The sequence below is a fragment of the Oncorhynchus gorbuscha genome, linkage group LG17 (assembly GCF_021184085.1).
Source record: "Oncorhynchus gorbuscha isolate QuinsamMale2020 ecotype Even-year linkage group LG17, OgorEven_v1.0, whole genome shotgun sequence".
NCBI lineage: Eukaryota > Metazoa > Chordata > Actinopteri > Salmoniformes > Salmonidae > Oncorhynchus > Oncorhynchus gorbuscha.
Genome location: NC_060189.1, coordinates 1,204,707 through 1,223,767, shown reverse-complemented (window position 1 = coordinate 1,223,767; position 19,061 = coordinate 1,204,707). Strand labels below are relative to the sequence as shown.

The following is a 19,061-nucleotide window of genomic DNA, read 5'->3' as shown; positions in this document are numbered from 1 at the left end:
ACAGCTGTAATCTCTCTTAGAGACTCACCCAGAAAGACTCACAGCTGTAATCTCTCTTAGAGACTCACCCAGAAAGACTCACAGCTGTAATCTCTCTTAGAGACTCACCCAGAAAGACTCACAGCTGTAATCTCAGAGACTCACCCAGAAAGACTCACAGCTGTAATCTCTCTTAGAGACTCACCCAGAAAGACTCACAGCTGTAATCTCTCTTAGAGACTCACCCAGAAAGACTCACAGCTGTAATCTCTCTTAGAGACTCACCCAGAAAGACTCACAGCTGTAATCTATCTTAGAGATTCACCCAGAAAGACTCACAGCTGTAATCTCTTTTAGAGACTCACCCAGAAAGACTCACAGCTGTAATCTCTCTTAGAGACTCTCCCAGAAAGACTCACAGCTGTAATCTCTCTTAGAGACTCACCCAGAAAGACTCACAGCTGTAATCTCTCTTAGAGACTCACCCAGAAAGACTCACAGCTGTAATCTCTCTTAGAGACTCACCCAGAAAGACTCACAGCTGTAATCTCTCTTAGAGACTCACCCAGAAAGGCTCACAGCTGTAATCTATTTTAGAGACTCACCCAGAAAGGCTCACAGCTGTAATCTCTTTTAGAGACTCACAGCTGTAATCTCTCTTAGAGACTCACCCAGAAAGACTCACAGCTGTAATCTCTCTTAGAGACTCACCCAGAAAGACTCACAGCTGTAATCTCTCTTAGAGACTCACCCAGAAAGGCTCACAGCTGTAATCTATTTTAGAGACTCACCCAGAAAGGCTCACAGCTGTAATCTCTTTTAGAGACTCACAGCTGTAATCTCTCTTAGAGACTCACCCAGAAAGACTCACAGCTGTAATCTCTCTTAGAGACTCACCCAGAAATACTCACAGCTGTAATCTCTTTTAGAGACTCACCTAGAAAGACTCACAGCTGTAATCTCTCTTAGAGACTCACCCAGAAAGACTCAGAGCTGTAATCTCTCTTAGAGACTCACCCAGAAAGACTCACAGCTGTAATCTCTCTTAGAGACTCACCCAGAAAGACTCACAGCTGTAATCTCTCTTAGAGACTCACCCAGAAAGACTCACAGCTGTAATCTCTCTTAGAGACTCACCCAGAAAGACTCACAGCTGTAATCTCTCTTAGAGACTCACCCAGAAAGACTCACAGCTGTAATCTCTCTTAGAGACTCACCCAGAAAGACTCACAGCTGTAATCTCTCTTAGAGGCTCACCCAGAAAGACTCACAGCTGTAATCTCTCTAAGAGGCTCACCCAGAAAGACTCACAGCTGTAATCTCTCTTAGAGACTCACCCAGAAAGACTCACAGCTGTAATCTCTCTTAGAGACTCACCCAGAAATACTCACAGCTGTAATCTCTCTTAGAGACTCACCCAGAAAGACTCACAGCTGTAATCTCTCTTAGAGACTCACCCAGAAAGACTCACAGCTGTAATCTCTCTTAGAGACTCACCCAGAAAGACTCACAGCTGTAATCTCTCTTAGAGACTCACCCAGAAAGGCTCACAGCTGTAATCTCCCTTAGAGACTCACCCAGAAAGACTCACAGCTGTAATCTCTCTTAGAGACTCACCCAGAAAGACTCACAGCTGTAATCTCTCTTAGAGACTCACCCAGAAAGACTCACAGCTGTAATCTCTCTTAGAGACTCACCCAGAAAGGCTCACAGCTGTAATCTCTCTTAGAGGCTCACCCAGAAAGACTCACAGCTGTAATCTCTCTAAGAGGCTCACCCAGAAAGACTCACAGCTGTAATCTCTCTTAGAGACTCACCCAGAAAGACTCACAGCTGTAATCTCTCTTAGAGACTCACCCAGAAATACTCACAGCTGTAATCTCTTTTAGAGACTCACCCAGAAAGACTCACAGCTGTAATCTCTCTTAGAGACTCACCCAGAAAGACTCACAGCTGTAATCTCTCTTAGAGACTCACCCAGAAAGACTCACAGCTGTAATCTCTCTTAGAGACTCACCCAGAAAGGCTCACAGCTGTAATCTCCCTTAGAGACTCACCCAGAAAGACTCACAGCTGTAATCTCTCTTAGAGACTCACCCAGAAAGACTCACAGCTGTAATCTCTCTTAGAGACACACCCAGAAAGACTCACAGCTGTAATCTCTCTTAGAGACTCACCCAGAAAGACTCACAGCTGTAATCTCTCTTAGAGACTCACCCAGAAAGACTCAGAGCTGTAATCTCTCTTAGAGACTCACCCAGAAAGACTCACAGCTGTAATCTCTCTTAGAGACTCACCCAGAAAGACTCACAGCTGTAATCTCTCTTAGAGACTCACCCAGAAAGACTCACAGCTGTAATCTCTCTTAGAGACTCACCCAGAAAGGCTCACAGCTGTAATCTCTCTTAGAGACTCACCCAGAAAGACTCAGAGCTGTAATCTCTCTTAGAGACTCACCCAGAAAGGCTCACAGCTGTAATCTCTCTTAGAGACTCACCCAGAAAGACTCACAGCTCTTAGAGACTCACCCAGAAAGACTCACAGCTCTTAGAGACTCACCCAGAAAGGCTCACAGCTGTAATCTCTCTTAGAGACTCACCCAGAAAGGCTCAGAGCTGTAATCTCTCTTAGAGACTCACCCAGAAAGGCTTACAGCTGTAAACACTGCCTAAGGTGATTCTAACAAGTATTGCCTAAGAGGCTTGAATACCTATGTAATCAAGATAGTGTTTTATTTTTCATATATATTTCTTTACAAAAAGGTTATAATTTTTCTTCCACTTTGATATGAGTATTTTGTGTAGATCGTTGACAAAAAAAACTACAATACAAAAATATAAAGTCTAGGGGTATGAATACTTTCTGAAGGTACTGTATGTGAGAATGCTGTTGATTGGCTACAGCTCAGCGTTCAACACCACAGTGCCCTCCCAGCTCGTCACTAAGCTAAGGACCCTGTGAACACCTCCCTCTGCAAATGGATCCTGGACTTTAACGGGCTGCCCCCAGGTGGTGAGGGAAGGCAACAAAACATTCACCACGCTGATCGTCAACACGGGGGACCCTCAGGGGTGCGTGCTTAGTCCCCTCCTGTACTCCCTGTTCACCCACGACCGAGTGGTCAAGCACGACTCCAAAACACACCATTAAGTTTGTTGACGACACGACGGTGGTTGGCTTGATCACAGACGACGATGAGGGAGGAGGTCAGTGACTTGGAAGTGTAGTGCCAGGACAACAACCTCTCCTTCAACATCAGCAAGACAAAGTTGCTTGTGGACTACAGGAAATGGAGGTACGAGTGCCCCCCCCCTCCTCCAGTACTGGTACCCCCTGCACATTGACTCAGTACTGGTACCCCCTGTATATTGACTCAGTACTGGTACCCCCTGCATATTGACTCAGTACTGGTACCCCTGTATATTGACTCAGTACTGGTACCCCCTGTATATTGACTCAGTTATCATTACTCATAGGTGTATTTATTCCTTGTGTTATAGAAAATTATGTTTTTTTCTTCTCTATAATGTTGGGAAGGGCGTAAGTAAGCATTTTGTTGTTATGCCGGGGTGTACACTACACCGCTATTAAAATCCTAACTTAGCTGAGCCTCACATTTAAAACAACAGTCTTTGACTCTCTACGATCTGGCACACACTACCAATATTCTGATATGGTGTAATTAATTAGAACAGACTGTAACTCAAAGCTGCCTCCTAAAAATGTTCACTCACGCTTGCCATACAGTTGACATTTTTCCCCAACATGTTGAATTGAATAACATGTAGGTTGAGTTATTAAAGGACTGGTGAACTTCAGAGCTGTAAAGATTTTTACACTTTGGTAAAAAAAAAAGGCAAGTAGAAACACATACTAGTAGACGTCATGGCTCCTGCTGGAGAGTCCACACGTTCCGGGCGATGTGAAACAACGTTGTCATGACGCTGGCTTCTTCTCTGGCGAGCTCTCATTGGCTACTGCTGATGACCGTTCTCAAAGCTTGTCGTTGCACATCTCACACTTCAACAGCATCGCAGATTTTGTGCCGGTCATTTTAATTAATTAATTAATTATATATATTTTTTTTAAATATCAGGACATCGGACTGCTCAAAGATGGGATCGGTAGTCCTCAGATTGTGTCTCTGGACCGCTCACATTAAACGAGCGTTGGTAACGGCCGTGCGCCCTGATTAGGAAACGACATGGCGATTGTTTTAACGAAACGGCACGGGGATTGTTTTAAGGAAATGGCACGGGAATTGTTTTAACGAAACGGCACGGGGATTGTTTTAACGAAACGGCACGGGAATTGTTTTAACGACACGGCACGGGAATTGTTTTAACGAAAACGGCACGGGGAGTGTTTTAACGAAAACGTGACAAATACATTTGTATTTTTTTATTACTGTTCAGGTCTGTACTCACTCTCCTCGTCATCATCGTCCATTACGGGTGGTCTGGCAGAGGGGAGCTGTTGAATCTCCCGACGGGTCTCGTCTGTGGACTGAAGGGGTCCCAGCTGATGCTCCTGATGCCCCATCCAGTTAGGGGTGAACCCTCCATCATCCTCCGGGGGGCTGAGAGGGGCCGGGCCTAGAGCCAGGGCTGGGGGGTGAGCATGGAGAGGTCAAAGTATTATACATGAGGGGGCGGTGAGCCCAGGGCTAGATAGGGCTGCTGCAGGGGCGGGAGAGAAGAATTCAGATGTTCTTTAAAAACCACTGGAGATGCCATAAAAAGAGGCATGTTTTGGTGTTCAATTGTGGCCTAGAGATGGAGGAGCTGCTGATGGGAGGGTAGAAAATAATCATCATTTTGGGGTGCAAGCGAGGCCAGGGCCTAAAGGAGGCTAACGGAGAAGGTAGAGAGGAATTGAAACGACCAGACACTACAGACTCACATTGACTCTCGACCTGAGTGATGGGGGCCTCTGTTGAGTTCTTCCTGGTCATTGGTCTGTGTCCGAGGCCAGTGTCTGCCATGTTGACCAGCCACACCATGGTCGCTGGGGAGGGAGGGACAGGATGGTACAGTAGACATTACATTACTCGGCAGCTATGGGCATTCATGTTTAAGGCAAGCAACAACAACAACATCTTAACTGTATACCAAATTCACTGCCTGTCTGAAAGCATGTGCTAGCTAGTGAAAACATATAGCATAGATAATACTAACAGGCAACACATGAGTTTCCAATCAATGACATATCAATCAACATATCATAATACCATATCATAATACCATATCATAATACCATATCATAATACCATACCATAATACCATACCATAATACCATATCATAATACCATATCATAGTACCATATCGTAATACCATAATACCATATCATAATACCATATCATAATACCATATCATAATACTATAATACCATATCATAGTACCATATCATAATACCATAATACCATAACATAATACCATATCATAGTACCATAATACCATATCATAATACCATATCATAATACCATAATACCATATCATAATACCATAATACCATATCATAATACCATATAATAATACCATATCCATCAACATATCATAATACCATATCATAGTACCATAATACCATATCATAATACCATATCATAATACCATAATACCATATCATAGTACCATATCATAGTACCATATCATAATACCATATCCATCAACATATCATAATACCATATCATAATACCATATCATAATACCATATCCATCAACATATCATAATACCATATCATAATACCATATCATAATACTATAATACCATATCATAATACCATATCATAATACCATATCATAATACCATAATACCATATCATAGCACCATATCATAATACCATACCATAATACCATATCATAATACCATACCATAATACCATATCATAATACCATATCATAATACCATACCATAATACCATATCATAATACCATACCATAATACCATATCATAGTACCATATCATAGTACCATATCATAATACCATATCATAATACCATACCATAATACCATATCATAATACCATACCATAATACCATATCATAATACCATACCATAATACCATATCATAGTACCATATCATAGTACCATATCATAATACCATATCATAGTACCTTATCATAGTACCTTATCATAGTACCTTATCATAATACCATGATACCATATCATAATACCATATCATAGTACCATATAATACCATAATACCATATCATAGTACCATATCATAGTACCATATCATAATACCATATCATAATACCATACCATAATACCATATCATAGTACCATACCATAATACCATATCATAATACCATACCATAATACCATATCATAGTACCATATCATAGTACCATATCATAATACCATATCATAGTACCTTATCATAGTACCTTATCATAATACCATGACACCATATCATAATACCATATCATACCATAATACTATATCATAATACCATATCATAATACCATATCATAATACCATATCATAATACCATATCATAATACCATATCATAGTACCATATCATAGTACTATAATACATTATCATAATACTATAATACCATATCATAATACTATAATACCATATCATAATCCTATAATACCATATCATAATCCTATAATACCATATCATAGTACTATAATACCATATCATAATACTATAATACCATATCATAATACTATAATACCATATCATAATACTATAATACCATATCATAATACCATAATACCATATCATAATACCATATCATAATCCTATAATACCATATCATAATCCTATAATACCATATCATAATACTATAATACCATATCATAATACTATAATACCATATCATAATACTATAATACCATATCATAATACTATAATACCATATCATAATACTATAATACCATATCATAATACCATAATACCATAGCTTTACACCACTCCAGCCGGCATTGCGCATGGTGATCTGAGGCTTGTGTGCGGCTGCTCGGCCATGGAAAACCATTTCATGAAGCTCCCGACTAAGTTATTGCTTCCAGAGGCAGTTTGTAACTCAGTAGTGAGTGTTGCAACCGAGGACAGACAATATTTATGCGCTACGCGCTTCAGCGGTCCCGTTCTGTGAGCTTGTGTGGTCTACCACTTCTCGACTGAGCCGTTGTTGCTCCTAGACGTTTCCACTTCACAATAACATCACTTACAGTTGACCGGGGCAGCTCTTGCAGGGCAGAAATTTGACAAACTAACTTGTTGGAAAGGTGACATCCTATGACGGTGCCACGTTGAAAGTCACTGAACTCTTCAGTAAGGGCCATTCTACTGCCAATGTTTGTCCATGGAGATTGCATGGCTGTGTGCTCGATTTTCTAACCCCAGTCAGTAACGGGTGTGGCCAAAATAGCAGAATTAGCTCATTTGAAGGGGTGTCCACATACTTTTGTATATATAGTGTACTCCATAAATGTTTTTAAACTGGAACCGGTTGGGGATCTTCAGACGACTCGTGAGCCGTCCTAGAGCAAAACTACTCACACGTACGTTTTAGTGAGGGTCTCACCTTTCCACAGAGGGGTCATGTTAGAGTGGAGGCCAAATTGTTCGGTTGCTAGAGACAGAAGGTGGCAGAAGAGGCTGTACAAAAGTCAGTGTTGCCCAGCAACAGCCCCAAAACATCACTGCTCTAGAGGAGATCTGCATGGAGGAATGGGCCAAAATCCCAGCAACAGTGTGTGAAAACCTTGTGAAGACTTACAGAAAACGTTTGACCTCTGTCATTGCCAAGAAAGGGTATATAACACAGTATTGAGATAAACTTTTGTAGGTGACCAAATACTTATTTTCCACCATAATTTGCGAATAAATTCATTAAAATCCTACAATGTGATTTTCTGGTTTTTCTTCCTCATTTTGTCTGTCAGTTGAAGTGTACCTATGATGACAATTACAGGCCTCTCTCATCTTTTTAAGTGGGAGAACTTGCACAATTGGTGGCTGACTAAATACTTTTTTGCCCCACTGTACAGACAGAAGGTGGCAGAAGAGGCTGTACAAACTTCAGACGAGTCTTGTGACGCTTTTGTGGGGGGTCGTAGGTCAAAAGGGAGAACACCATCGTGCTTGTGAGGGTGACCTTTCCATAATAGTATGAAGGCCAAACCGTTTGTGAGATCCCGAAAATCACATTTCACCGCAGATGTAGGTAGGGCGACATTAAACTGACAGGGATTTCTTTACGATGCTAATAAAGTTTCTGCGGGGGGCTCGAACATCGACTCATGGATCGTGTGCAATTCAGAGGGTGAATAGGCAAGAAAAAAATATATAAGTGCCTTTGAACAGGGGTATGGTAGTAGGTGCCAGGCGCACCAGTTTGAGTCAAGAACTGCAACGCTGCTGGATTTTTCCACACAACCGTTTCCTATGTGTATCAAGAACGGCCCTCCACCCAAAGGACATCGAGCCAAACTGACACAATCATAGGTTTCACCTGGTCAGTCTACGCCATGGAAACACCAGGTGTTCCTAATGTTTTGTCCACTCGGTGTATATGTAATACAGGTTACAGGTGTTGATGTACGAGGTGTGACGTGCGTCTTACAGGAGTAGATGAGAGCAGGGAAGATGGGTTCGTTCCTCTCCTGGGCTGTCTCCACGAGGATACGTAGAGGACCTTTGGGGCAGAGCACTGCTAGCAGATCTATGGAGGGAGAAACAGGGGTCGTATTCATTAGGGCACCCCTAGCAGATCTATGGAGGGAGAAACAGGGGTCGTATTCATTAGGGCACCTCTAGCAGATCTATGGAGGGAGAAACAGGGGTCGTATTCATTAGGGCACCTCTAGCAGATCTATGGAGGGAGAAACAGGGGTCGTATTCATTAGGGCACCTCTAGCAGATCTATGGAGGGAGAAACAGGGGTCGTATTCATTAGGGCACCTCTAGCAGATCTATGGAGGGAGAAACAGGGGTCGTATTCATTAGGCACCTCTATTTTCAGATCTATGGAGGAGAAACAGGGGTTGCATTCATTAGGGCACCTCGTGGCAAAATGTTTTGTAACAGAAAATGTAAACAGGCATTTGTTATTGTACAGTTCAGATAACACACTGAAACAAGGAGAAGCTTTCTTCCATTTGGTGCCTAATGAATATGACGCAGAGCTTTGAGTCAGGACAGAATAGTGTTGGAGACAGAACAGAGGGTGCTTTGAGAGAGAGAGTCCCAGTAGAAATATTTCATCCGAGTTGAGGAATGTCTGAGACTGGGTGTAAACTCTTTATCAACACCAACGAAAGGGAGAACACAGATGGAATCAGGACAAGTAGTGTTGGACCCAAAACACAAGGCTCTTTGGGACCGAGACCAAGTAAAAAATATTTTATCTGATTTAAAAGACATTTCTGAGGCTGGGTAGGTGAAAACTCTGACCACCAGCACTGTTACCCCCACCAAACCAACATAGACCACCTTTACCCCCAACAAACATAAACCGACCACTGTTACTTACCCCCACCAACCCAAAACAGACCACTGTTACCCCCAACAAACGTAAACCGACCACTGTTACCCCCAATAAACTAAACCTAAGCCCTACCACTGTTACCCCCAACAAACCTAAACCGACCACTGTTACCCCCACCAAACCAAACCTAAACCGACCACTGTTCTACCTCAAGCTAAACACTTTTAGGTTAAATAAATCTACAATGACCACTATTCTGTCGTGGCCGTTATTCTCCGACAGTGGTTGTGTCCCAACTGGCCCCCCTATTCCCTATATAGTGCACTACTTTAGACCAGAGCCCTATGGCCCCCTATTCCCTATATAGTGCACTACTTTAGACCAGATCCCTATTCCCTATATAGTGCACTACTTTAGACCAGAGCCCTATTCCTATATAGTACACTACTTTAGACCAGAACCCTATTCCCTATATAGAGCACTACTTTAGACCAGGGCCTATTCTCTATATAGTGCACTACTTTAGACCAGACCTCTATGGTGCCTGGTCAGAAGTAGTGCACTAGATAGGGAATAGGGGGCCATTTGGGAGAACGCTTCGGGAAGGGGCAGCTTTAAGAGGAAATCTGGTCCTATCCAAGGTTGTCTAAATTAAGAATGTCTTAACCTCAGCTGTCATGACGTTCTCTACCCCCCCCCCCTCCCGCCTACTTCCTGTCTCAGATGGGTGTTTCCTGTTTGTCGACCAGTCAGATCCTTCCTTTCAACAACAACAACGGTCAGGAAATCTCGTCTGAAGAGGACTTGAGATCGATAGAGAAAAATAAATGGAGCAACTAGAGAGATAGGTCATCTTCACAAAGAGAAACATGGAGGAGGGGTTGTGTCCCTATCTCCTTTGTCCTGAAGTGTACACTCATTCACTACATTCCACATGTCTAAAACTATTGTATCGGTAGAGGCATGGGCTAGAGGGAGTTTCCACCATGTTTCTTAGACCAGTCTTTTCCTTTCGAGTCAAAGAAGCGAAGTGAACAAGTGTACACTTTGGACAGAAGGAGAGATAATTGGGAACGTGGCTACAGTCTCACAGTGAGAGACCTGTATACGAGCCAAAGACTCAAGCCGGAAGTCTCACCATAGACAGATATAACGGCCAGGATGAGCCAGGCCGTCCACTCAGGAAGGTACTTGATGAAGACCAGAGCCATGAGAGCAGAGATCATGATGAGGTAGGCCTGCTGCAGACGGAGAGGCCCCTTCCAGTGGATACAGATCATCCCTACCACCCCGAAGTTCCAGACGATCACAGCCAAGGTGATCCAGTCCATCGCCGCGTTGTACGTCTTCAACACTTCCCTGGGGGAGGAAAAGAGTCTGTTACGTTTAGGAGGACGGAGGACAGAGGACAGGGGGAGGACAAGAGTCTGTTACGTTTAGGAGGACAGAGGACAGAGGACAGAGGACAGAGGGAGGACAAGAGTCTGTTACGTTTAGGAGGACAGAGGACAGAGGACAGGGGGAGGACAAGAGTCTGTTACGTTTAGGAGGACAGAGGACAGAGGACAGGGGGAGGACAAGAGTCTGTTACGTTTAGGAGGACGGAGGACGGCAGGGTAGCCTAGTGGTTAGAGTGTAGAGGAGGCAGGTAGCCTAGTGGTTAGAGTGTAGAGGAGGCAGGTAGCCTAGTAGTTAGAGTGTAGAGGCGGCAGGGTAGCCTAGTGGTTAGAGTGTAGAGGAGGTAGGTAGCCTAGTGGTTAGAGTGTAGAGGAGGCAGGGTAGCCTAGTGGTTAGAGTGTAGAGGAGGCAGGGTAGCCTAGTGGTTAGAGTGTAGAGGAGGCAGGGTAGCCTAGTGGTTAGAGTGTAGAGGAGGCAGGTAGCCTAGTGGTTAGAGTGTAGAGGAGGCAGGTAACCTAGTGGTTAGAGTGTAGAGGAGGCAGGTAACCTAGTGGTTAGAGTGTAGAGGAGGCAGGTAGCCTAGTGGTTAGAGGAGGCAGGTAGCCTAGTGGTTAGAGTGTAGAGGTGGCAGGGTAGCCTAGTGGTTAGAGTGTAGAGGAGGCAGGTAGTCTAGTGGTTAGAGTGTAGAGGAGGCAGGTAGCCTAGTGGTTAGAGTGTAGGGGAGGCAGGTAGCCTAGTGGTTAGAGTGTAGAGGAGGCAGGTAGCCTAGTGGTTAGAGTGTAGAGGAGGCAGGTAACCTAGTGGTTAGAGTGTAGAGGCGGCAGGTAGCCTAGTGGTTAGAGGAGGCAGGTAGCCTAGTGGTTAGAGGAGGCAGGTAACCTAGTGGTTAGAGGAGGCAGGTAACCTAGTGGTTAGAGGAGGCAGGTAACCTAGTGGTTAGAGTGTAGGGGCGGCAGGTAGCCTAGTGGTTAGAGTGTAGAGGAGGCAGGTAGCCTAGTGGTTAGAGTGTAGAGGAGGCAGGTAGCCTAGTGGTTATAGTGTAGAGGAGGCAGGTAGCCTAGTGGTTAGAGTGTAGAGGCGGCAGGGTAGCCTAGTGGTTAGAGTGTAGAGGAGGCAGGTAACCTAGTGGTTAGAGTGTAGAGGGGGCAGGGTAGCCTAGTGATTAGAGTGTAGAGGAGGCAGGTAGCCTAGTGGTTAGAGTGTAGAGGAGGCAGGTAGCCTAGTGGTTAGAGTGTAGAGGGGGCAGGGTAGCCTAGTGGTTAGAGTGTAGAGGAGGCAGGTAGCCTAGTGGTTAGAGTGTAGAGGTAGTAGGGTAGCCTAGTGATTAGAGTGTAGAGGAGGCAGGTAGCCTAGTGGTTAGAGTGTAGAGGGGGCAGGGTAGCCTAGTGGTTAGAGTGTAGAGGGGGCAGGGTAGCCTAGTGGTTAGAGGAGGCAGGTAGCCTAGTGGTTAGAGTGTAGAGGAGGCAGGTAGCCTAGTGGTTAGAGGAGGCAGGTAACCTAGTGGTTAGAGTGTAGAGGAGGCAGGTAACCTAGTGGTTAGAGTGTAGAGGAGGCAGGGTAGCCTAGTGGTTAGAGTGTAGAGGAGGCAGGTAACCTAGTGGTTAGAGTGTAGAGGCGGCAGGGTAGCCTAGTGGTTAGAGTGTAGAGGAGGCAGGTAGCCTAGTGGTTAGAGTGTAGAGGCGGCAGGGTAGCCTAGTGGTTAGAGTGTAGAGGAGGCAGGTAACCTAGTGGTTAGAGTGTAGAGGAGGCAGGTAACCTAGTGGTTAGAGTGTAGAGGAGGCAGGTAACCTAGTGGTTAGAGTGTAGAGGAGGCAGGTAAGCGTAGAGGAGGGAGGGTAACCTAGTGGTTAGAGTGTAGAGGAGGCAGGGTAGCCTACTGGTTAGAGTGTAGAGGAGGCAGGTAACCTAGTGGTTAGAGTGTAGAGGAGGCAGGTAGCCTAGTGGTTAGAGGAGGCAGGTAGCCTAGTGGTTAGAGGAGGCAGGTAACCTAGTGGTTAGAGGAGGCAGGTAGCCTAGTGATTAGAGTGTAGAGGAGGGAGGGTAGCCTAGTGGTTAGAGTGTAGAGGAGGCAGGTAGCCTAGTGATTAGAGTGTAGAGGAGGCAGGTAGCCTAGTGGTTAGAGTGTAGAGGAGGCAGGTAGCCTAGTGGTTAGAGGAGGCAGGTAACCTAGTGGTTAGAGGAGGCAGGTAACCTAGTGGTTAGAGGAGGCAGGTAGCCTAGTGATTAGAGTGTAGAGGAGGCAGGTAGCCGAGTGATTAGAGTGTAGAGGAGGCAGGTAGCCTAGTGGTTAGAGGAGGCAGGTAGCCTAGTGGTTAGAGTGTAGAGGAGGCAGGTAGCCTAGTGGTTAGAGGAGGCAGGTAGCCTAGTGGTTAGAGTGTAGAGGAGGCAGGTAGCCGAGTGATTAGAGTGTAGAGGAGGCAGGTAGCCTAGTGGTTAGAGTGTAGAGGAGGCAGGTAACCTAGTGGTTAGAGTGTAGAGGAGGCAGGTAGCCTAGTGGTTAGAGTGTAGAGGAGGCAGGTAGCCTAGTGGTTAGAACCTAGTGGTTAGAGTGTAGAGGAGGCAGGTAGCCTAGTGGTTAGAGTGTAGAGGAGGCAGGTAGCCGAGTGATTAGAGGTAGAGGAGGCAGGTAGCCTAGTGGTTAGAGTGTAGAGGAGGCAGGTAGCCTAGTGGTTAGAGTGTAGAGGAGGCAGGTAGCCTAGTGGTTAGAGTGTAGAGGAGGTAGGTAGCCTAGTGGTTAGAGTGTAGAGGAGGCAGGTAGCCTAGTGGTTAGAGTGTAGAGGAGGCAGGTAGCCTAGTGGTTAGAGTGTAGAGGAGGCAGGTAGCCTAGTGGTTAGAGGAGGCAGGTAGCCTAGTGGTTATAGTGTAGAGGAGGCAGGTAGCCTAGTGGTTAGAGTGTAGAGGAGGCAGGTAGCCTAGTGGTTAGAGTGTAGAGGCGGCAGGGTAGCCTAGTGGTTAGAGTGTAGAGGAGGCAGGTAACCTAGTGGTTAGAGTGTAGAGGGGGCAGGGTAGCCTAGTGATTAGAGTGTAGAGGAGGCAGGTAGCCTAGTGGTTAGAGGAGGCAGGTAACCTAGTGGTTAGAGGAGGCAGGTAACCTAGTGGTTAGAGTGTAGGGGCGGCAGGTAGCCTAGTGGTTAGAGTGTAGAGGAGGCAGGTAGCCTAGTGGTTAGAGTGTAGAGGAGGCAGGTAGCCTAGTGGTTATAGTGTAGAGGAGGCAGGTAGCCTAGTGGTTAGAGTGTAGAGGCGGCAGGGTAGCCTAGTGGTTAGAGTGTAGAGGAGGCAGGTAACCTAGTGGTTAGAGTGTAGAGGGGGCAGGGTAGCCTAGTGATTAGAGTGTAGAGGAGGCAGGTAGCCTAGTGGTTAGAGTGTAGAGGAGGCAGGTAGCCTAGTGGTTAGAGTGTAGAGGGGGCAGGGTAGCCTAGTGGTTAGAGTGTAGAGGAGGCAGGTAGCCTAGTGGTTAGAGTGTAGAGGTAGTAGGGTAGCCTAGTGATTAGAGTGTAGAGGAGGCAGGTAGCCTAGTGGTTAGAGTGTAGAGGGGGCAGGGTAGCCTAGTGGTTAGAGTGTAGAGGGGGCAGGGTAGCCTAGTGGTTAGAGGAGGCAGGTAGCCTAGTGGTTAGAGTGTAGAGGAGGCAGGTAGCCTAGTGGTTAGAGGAGGCAGGTAACCTAGTGGTTAGAGTGTAGAGGAGGCAGGTAACCTAGTGGTTAGAGTGTAGAGGAGGCAGGGTAGCCTAGTGGTTAGAGTGTAGAGGAGGCAGGTAACCTAGTGGTTAGAGGTAGAGGCGGCAGGGTAGCCTAGTGGTTAGAGTGTAGAGGAGGCAGGTAGCCTAGTGGTTAGAGTGTAGAGGCGGCAGGGTAGCCTAGTGGTTAGAGTGTAGAGGAGGCAGGTAACCTAGTGGTTAGAGTGTAGAGGAGGCAGGTAACCTAGTGGTTAGAGTGTAGAGGAGGCAGGTAACCTAGTGGTTAGAGTGTAGAGGAGAGGCAGGTAAGCGTAGAGGAGGGAGGGTAACCTAGTGGTTAGAGTGTAGAGGAGGCAGGGTAGCCTACTGGTTAGAGTGTAGAGGAGGCAGGTAACCTAGTGGTTAGAGTGTAGAGGAGGCAGGTAGCCTAGTGGTTAGAGGAGGCAGGTAGCCTAGTGGTTAGAGGAGGCAGGTAACCTAGTGGTTAGAGGAGGCAGGTAGCCTAGTGATTAGAGTGTAGAGGAGGGAGGGTAGCCTAGTGGTTAGAGTGTAGAGGAGGCAGGTAGCCTAGTGATTAGAGTGTAGAGGAGGCAGGTAGCCTAGTGGTTAGAGTGTAGAGGAGGCAGGTAGCCTAGTGGTTAGAGGAGGCAGGTAACCTAGTGGTTAGAGGAGGCAGGTAACCTAGTGGTTAGAGGAGGCAGGTAGCCTAGTGATTAGAGTGTAGAGGAGGCAGGTAGCCGAGTGATTAGAGTGTAGAGGAGGCAGGTAGCCTAGTGGTTAGAGGAGGCAGGTAGCCTAGTGGTTAGAGTGTAGAGGAGGCAGGTAGCCTAGTGGTTAGAGGAGGCAGGTAGCCTAGTGGTTAGAGTGTAGAGGAGGCAGGTAGCCGAGTGATTAGAGTGTAGAGGAGGCAGGTAGCCTAGTGGTTAGAGTGTAGAGGAGGCAGGTAACCTAGTGGTTAGAGTGTAGAGGAGGCAGGTAGCCTAGTGGTTAGAGTGTAGAGGAGGCAGGTAGCCTAGTGGTTAGAACCTAGTGGTTAGAGTGTAGAGGAGGCAGGTAGCCTAGTGGTTAGAGTGTAGAGGAGGCAGGTAGCCGAGTGATTAGAGTGTAGAGGAGGCAGGTAGCCTAGTGGTTAGAGTGTAGAGGAGGCAGGTAGCCTAGTGGTTAGAGTGTAGAGGAGGCAGGTAGCCTAGTGGTTAGAGTGTAGAGGAGGTAGGTAGCCTAGTGGTTAGAGTGTAGAGGAGGCAGGTAGCCTAGTGGTTAGAGTGTAGAGGAGGCAGGTAGCCTAGTGGTTAGAGTGTAGAGGAGGCAGGTAGCCTAGTGGTTAGAGGAGGCAGGTAGCCTAGTGGTTATAGTGTAGAGGAGGCAGGTAGCCTAGTGGTTAGAGTGTAGAGGAGGCAGGTAACCTAGTGGTTAGAGTGTAGAGGAGGCAGGTAGCCTAGTGGTTAGAGTGTAGAGGAGGCAGGTAGCCTAGTGGTTAGAGGAGGCAGGTAGCCTAGTGGTTAGAGGAGGCAGGTAACCTAGTGGTTAGAGGAGGCAGGTAGCCTAGTGATTAGAGTGTAGAGGAGGGAGGGTAGCCTAGTGGTTAGAGTGTAGAGGAGGCAGGTAGCCTAGTGATTAGAGTGTAGAGGAGGCAGGTAGCCTAGTGGTTAGAGTGTAGAGGAGGCAGGTAGCCTAGTGGTTAGAGGAGGCAGGTAACCTAGTGGTTAGAGGAGGCAGGTAACCTAGTGGTTAGAGGAGGCAGGTAGCCTAGTGATTAGAGTGTAGAGGAGGCAGGTAGCCGAGTGATTAGAGTGTAGAGGAGGCAGGTAGCCTAGTGGTTAGAGGAGGCAGGTAGCCTAGTGGTTAGAGTGTAGAGGAGGCAGGTAGCCTAGTGGTTAGAGGAGGCAGGTAGCCTAGTGGTTAGAGTGTAGAGGAGGCAGGTAGCCGAGTGATTAGAGTGTAGAGGAGGCAGGTAGCCTAGTGGTTAGAGTGTAGAGGAGGCAGGTAACCTAGTGGTTAGAGTGTAGAGGAGGCAGGTAGCCTAGTGGTTAGAGTGTAGAGGAGGCAGGTAGCCTAGTGGTTAGAACCTAGTGGTTAGAGTGTAGAGGAGGCAGGTAGCCTAGTGGTTAGAGTGTAGAGGAGGCAGGTAGCCGAGTGATTAGAGTGTAGAGGAGGCAGGTAGCCTAGTGGTTAGAGTGTAGAGGAGGCAGGTAGCCTAGTGGTTAGAGTGTAGAGGAGGCAGGTAGCCTAGTGGTTAGAGTGTAGAGGAGGTAGGTAGCCTAGTGGTTAGAGTGTAGAGGAGGCAGGTAGCCTAGTGGTTAGAGTGTAGAGGAGGCAGGTAGCCTAGTGGTTAGAGTGTAGAGGAGGCAGGTAGCCTAGTGGTTAGAGGAGGCAGGTAGCCTAGTGGTTATAGTGTAGAGGAGGCAGGTAGCCTAGTGGTTAGAGTGTAGAGGAGGCAGGTAGCCTAGTGGTTAGAGTGTAGAGGCGGCAGGGTAGCCTAGTGGTTAGAGTGTAGAGGAGGCAGGTAACCTAGTGGTTAGAGTGTAGAGGGGGCAGGGTAGCCTAGTGATTAGAGTGTAGAGGAGGCAGGTAGCCTAGTGGTTAGAGGAGGCAGGTAACCTAGTGGTTAGAGGAGGCAGGTAACCTAGTGGTTAGAGTGTAGGGGCGGCAGGTAGCCTAGTGGTTAGAGTGTAGAGGAGGCAGGTAGCCTAGTGGTTAGAGTGTAGAGGAGGCAGGTAGCCTAGTGGTTATAGTGTAGAGGAGGCAGGTAGCCTAGTGGTTAGAGTGTAGAGGCGGCAGGGTAGCCTAGTGGTTAGAGTGTAGAGGAGGCAGGTAACCTAGTGGTTAGAGTGTAGAGGGGGCAGGGTAGCCTAGTGATTAGAGTGTAGAGAGGCAGGTAGCCTAGTGGTTAGAGTGTAGAGGAGGCAGGTAGCCTAGTGGTTAGAGTGTAGAGGGGGCAGGGTAGCCTAGTGGTTAGAGTGTAGAGGAGGCAGGTAGCCTAGTGGTTAGAGTGTAGAGGTAGTAGGGTAGCCTAGTGATTAGAGTGTAGAGGAGGCAGGTAGCCTAGTGGTTAGAGTGTAGAGGGGGCAGGGTAGCCTAGTGGTTAGAGTGTAGAGGGGGCAGGGTAGCCTAGTGGTTAGAGGAGGCAGGTAGCCTAGTGGTTAGAGTGTAGAGGAGGCAGGTAGCCTAGTGGTTAGAGGAGGCAGGTAACCTAGTGGTTAGAGTGTAGAGGAGGCAGGTAACCTAGTGGTTAGAGTGTAGAGGAGGCAGGGTAGCCTAGTGGTTAGAGTGTAGAGGAGGCAGGTAACCTAGTGGTTAGAGTGTAGAGGCGGCAGGGTAGCCTAGTGGTTAGAGTGTAGAGGAGGCAGGTAGCCTAGTGGTTAGAGTGTAGAGGCGGCAGGGTAGCCTAGTGGTTAGAGTGTAGAGGAGGCAGGTAACCTAGTGGTTAGAGTGTAGAGGAGGCAGGTAACCTAGTGGTTAGAGTGTAGAGGAGGCAGGTAACCTAGTGGTTAGAGTGTAGAGGAGGCAGGTAAGCGTAGAGGAGGGAGGGTAACCTAGTGGTTAGAGTGTAGAGGAGGCAGGGTAGCCTACTGGTTAGAGTGTAGAGGAGGCAGGTAACCTAGTGGTTAGAGTGTAGAGGAGGCAGGTAGCCTAGTGGTTAGAGGAGGCAGGTAGCCTAGTGGTTAGAGGAGGCAGGTAACCTAGTGGTTAGAGGAGGCAGGTAGCCTAGTGATTAGAGTGTAGAGGAGGGAGGGTAGCCTAGTGGTTAGAGTGTAGAGGAGGCAGGTAGCCTAGTGATTAGAGTGTAGAGGAGGCAGGTAGCCTAGTGGTTAGAGTGTAGAGGAGGCAGGTAGCCTAGTGGTTAGAGGAGGCAGGTAACCTAGTGGTTAGAGGAGGCAGGTAACCTAGTGGTTAGAGGAGGCAGGTAGCCTAGTGATTAGAGTGTAGAGGAGGCAGGTAGCCGAGTGATTAGAGTGTAGAGGAGGCAGGTAGCCTAGTGGTTAGAGGAGGCAGGTAGCCTAGTGGTTAGAGTGTAGAGGAGGCAGGTAGCCTAGTGGTTAGAGGAGGCAGGTAGCCTAGTGGTTAGAGTGTAGAGGAGGCAGGTAGCCGAGTGATTAGAGTGTAGAGGAGGCAGGTAGCCTAGTGGTTAGAGTGTAGAGGAGGCAGGTAACCTAGTGGTTAGAGTGTAGAGGAGGCAGGTAGCCTAGTGGTTAGAGTGTAGAGGAGGCAGGTAGCCTAGTGGTTAGAACCTAGTGGTTAGAGTGTAGAGGAGGCAGGTAGCCTAGTGGTTAGAGTGTAGAGGAGGCAGGTAGCCGAGTGATTAGAGTGTAGAGGAGGCAGGTAGCCTAGTGGTTAGAGTGTAGAGGAGGCAGGTAGCCTAGTGGTTAGAGTGTAGAGGAGGCAGGTAGCCTAGTGGTTAGAGTGTAGAGGAGGTAGGTAGCCTAGTGGTTAGAGTGTAGAGGAGGCAGGTAGCCTAGTGGTTAGAGTGTAGAGGAGGCAGGTAGCCTAGTGGTTAGAGTGTAGAGGAGGCAGGTAGCCTAGTGGTTAGAGGAGGCAGGTAGCCTAGTGGTTATAGTGTAGAGGAGG

General features: G+C 47.2%; 1 protein-coding gene across 1 annotated transcript in view; it reads right to left on the bottom strand.

Moving 5' to 3' along the window:
• LOC124002267 overlaps positions 1-19,061 on the bottom strand; it is a 37,908-nt gene that overhangs the window by 11,335 nt on the left and 7,512 nt on the right. The window contains exons 2-5 of the mRNA XM_046309642.1: positions 10,562-10,782; positions 8,560-8,658; positions 4,882-4,986; positions 4,407-4,586 (exon numbers count right to left, since the gene is read on the bottom strand). Coding sequence (XP_046165598.1) covers positions 4,407-4,586; positions 4,882-4,986; positions 8,560-8,658; positions 10,562-10,782 — 605 coding nt within the window. The remainder of the gene's footprint in view (positions 1-4,406; positions 4,587-4,881; positions 4,987-8,559; positions 8,659-10,561; positions 10,783-19,061) is intronic.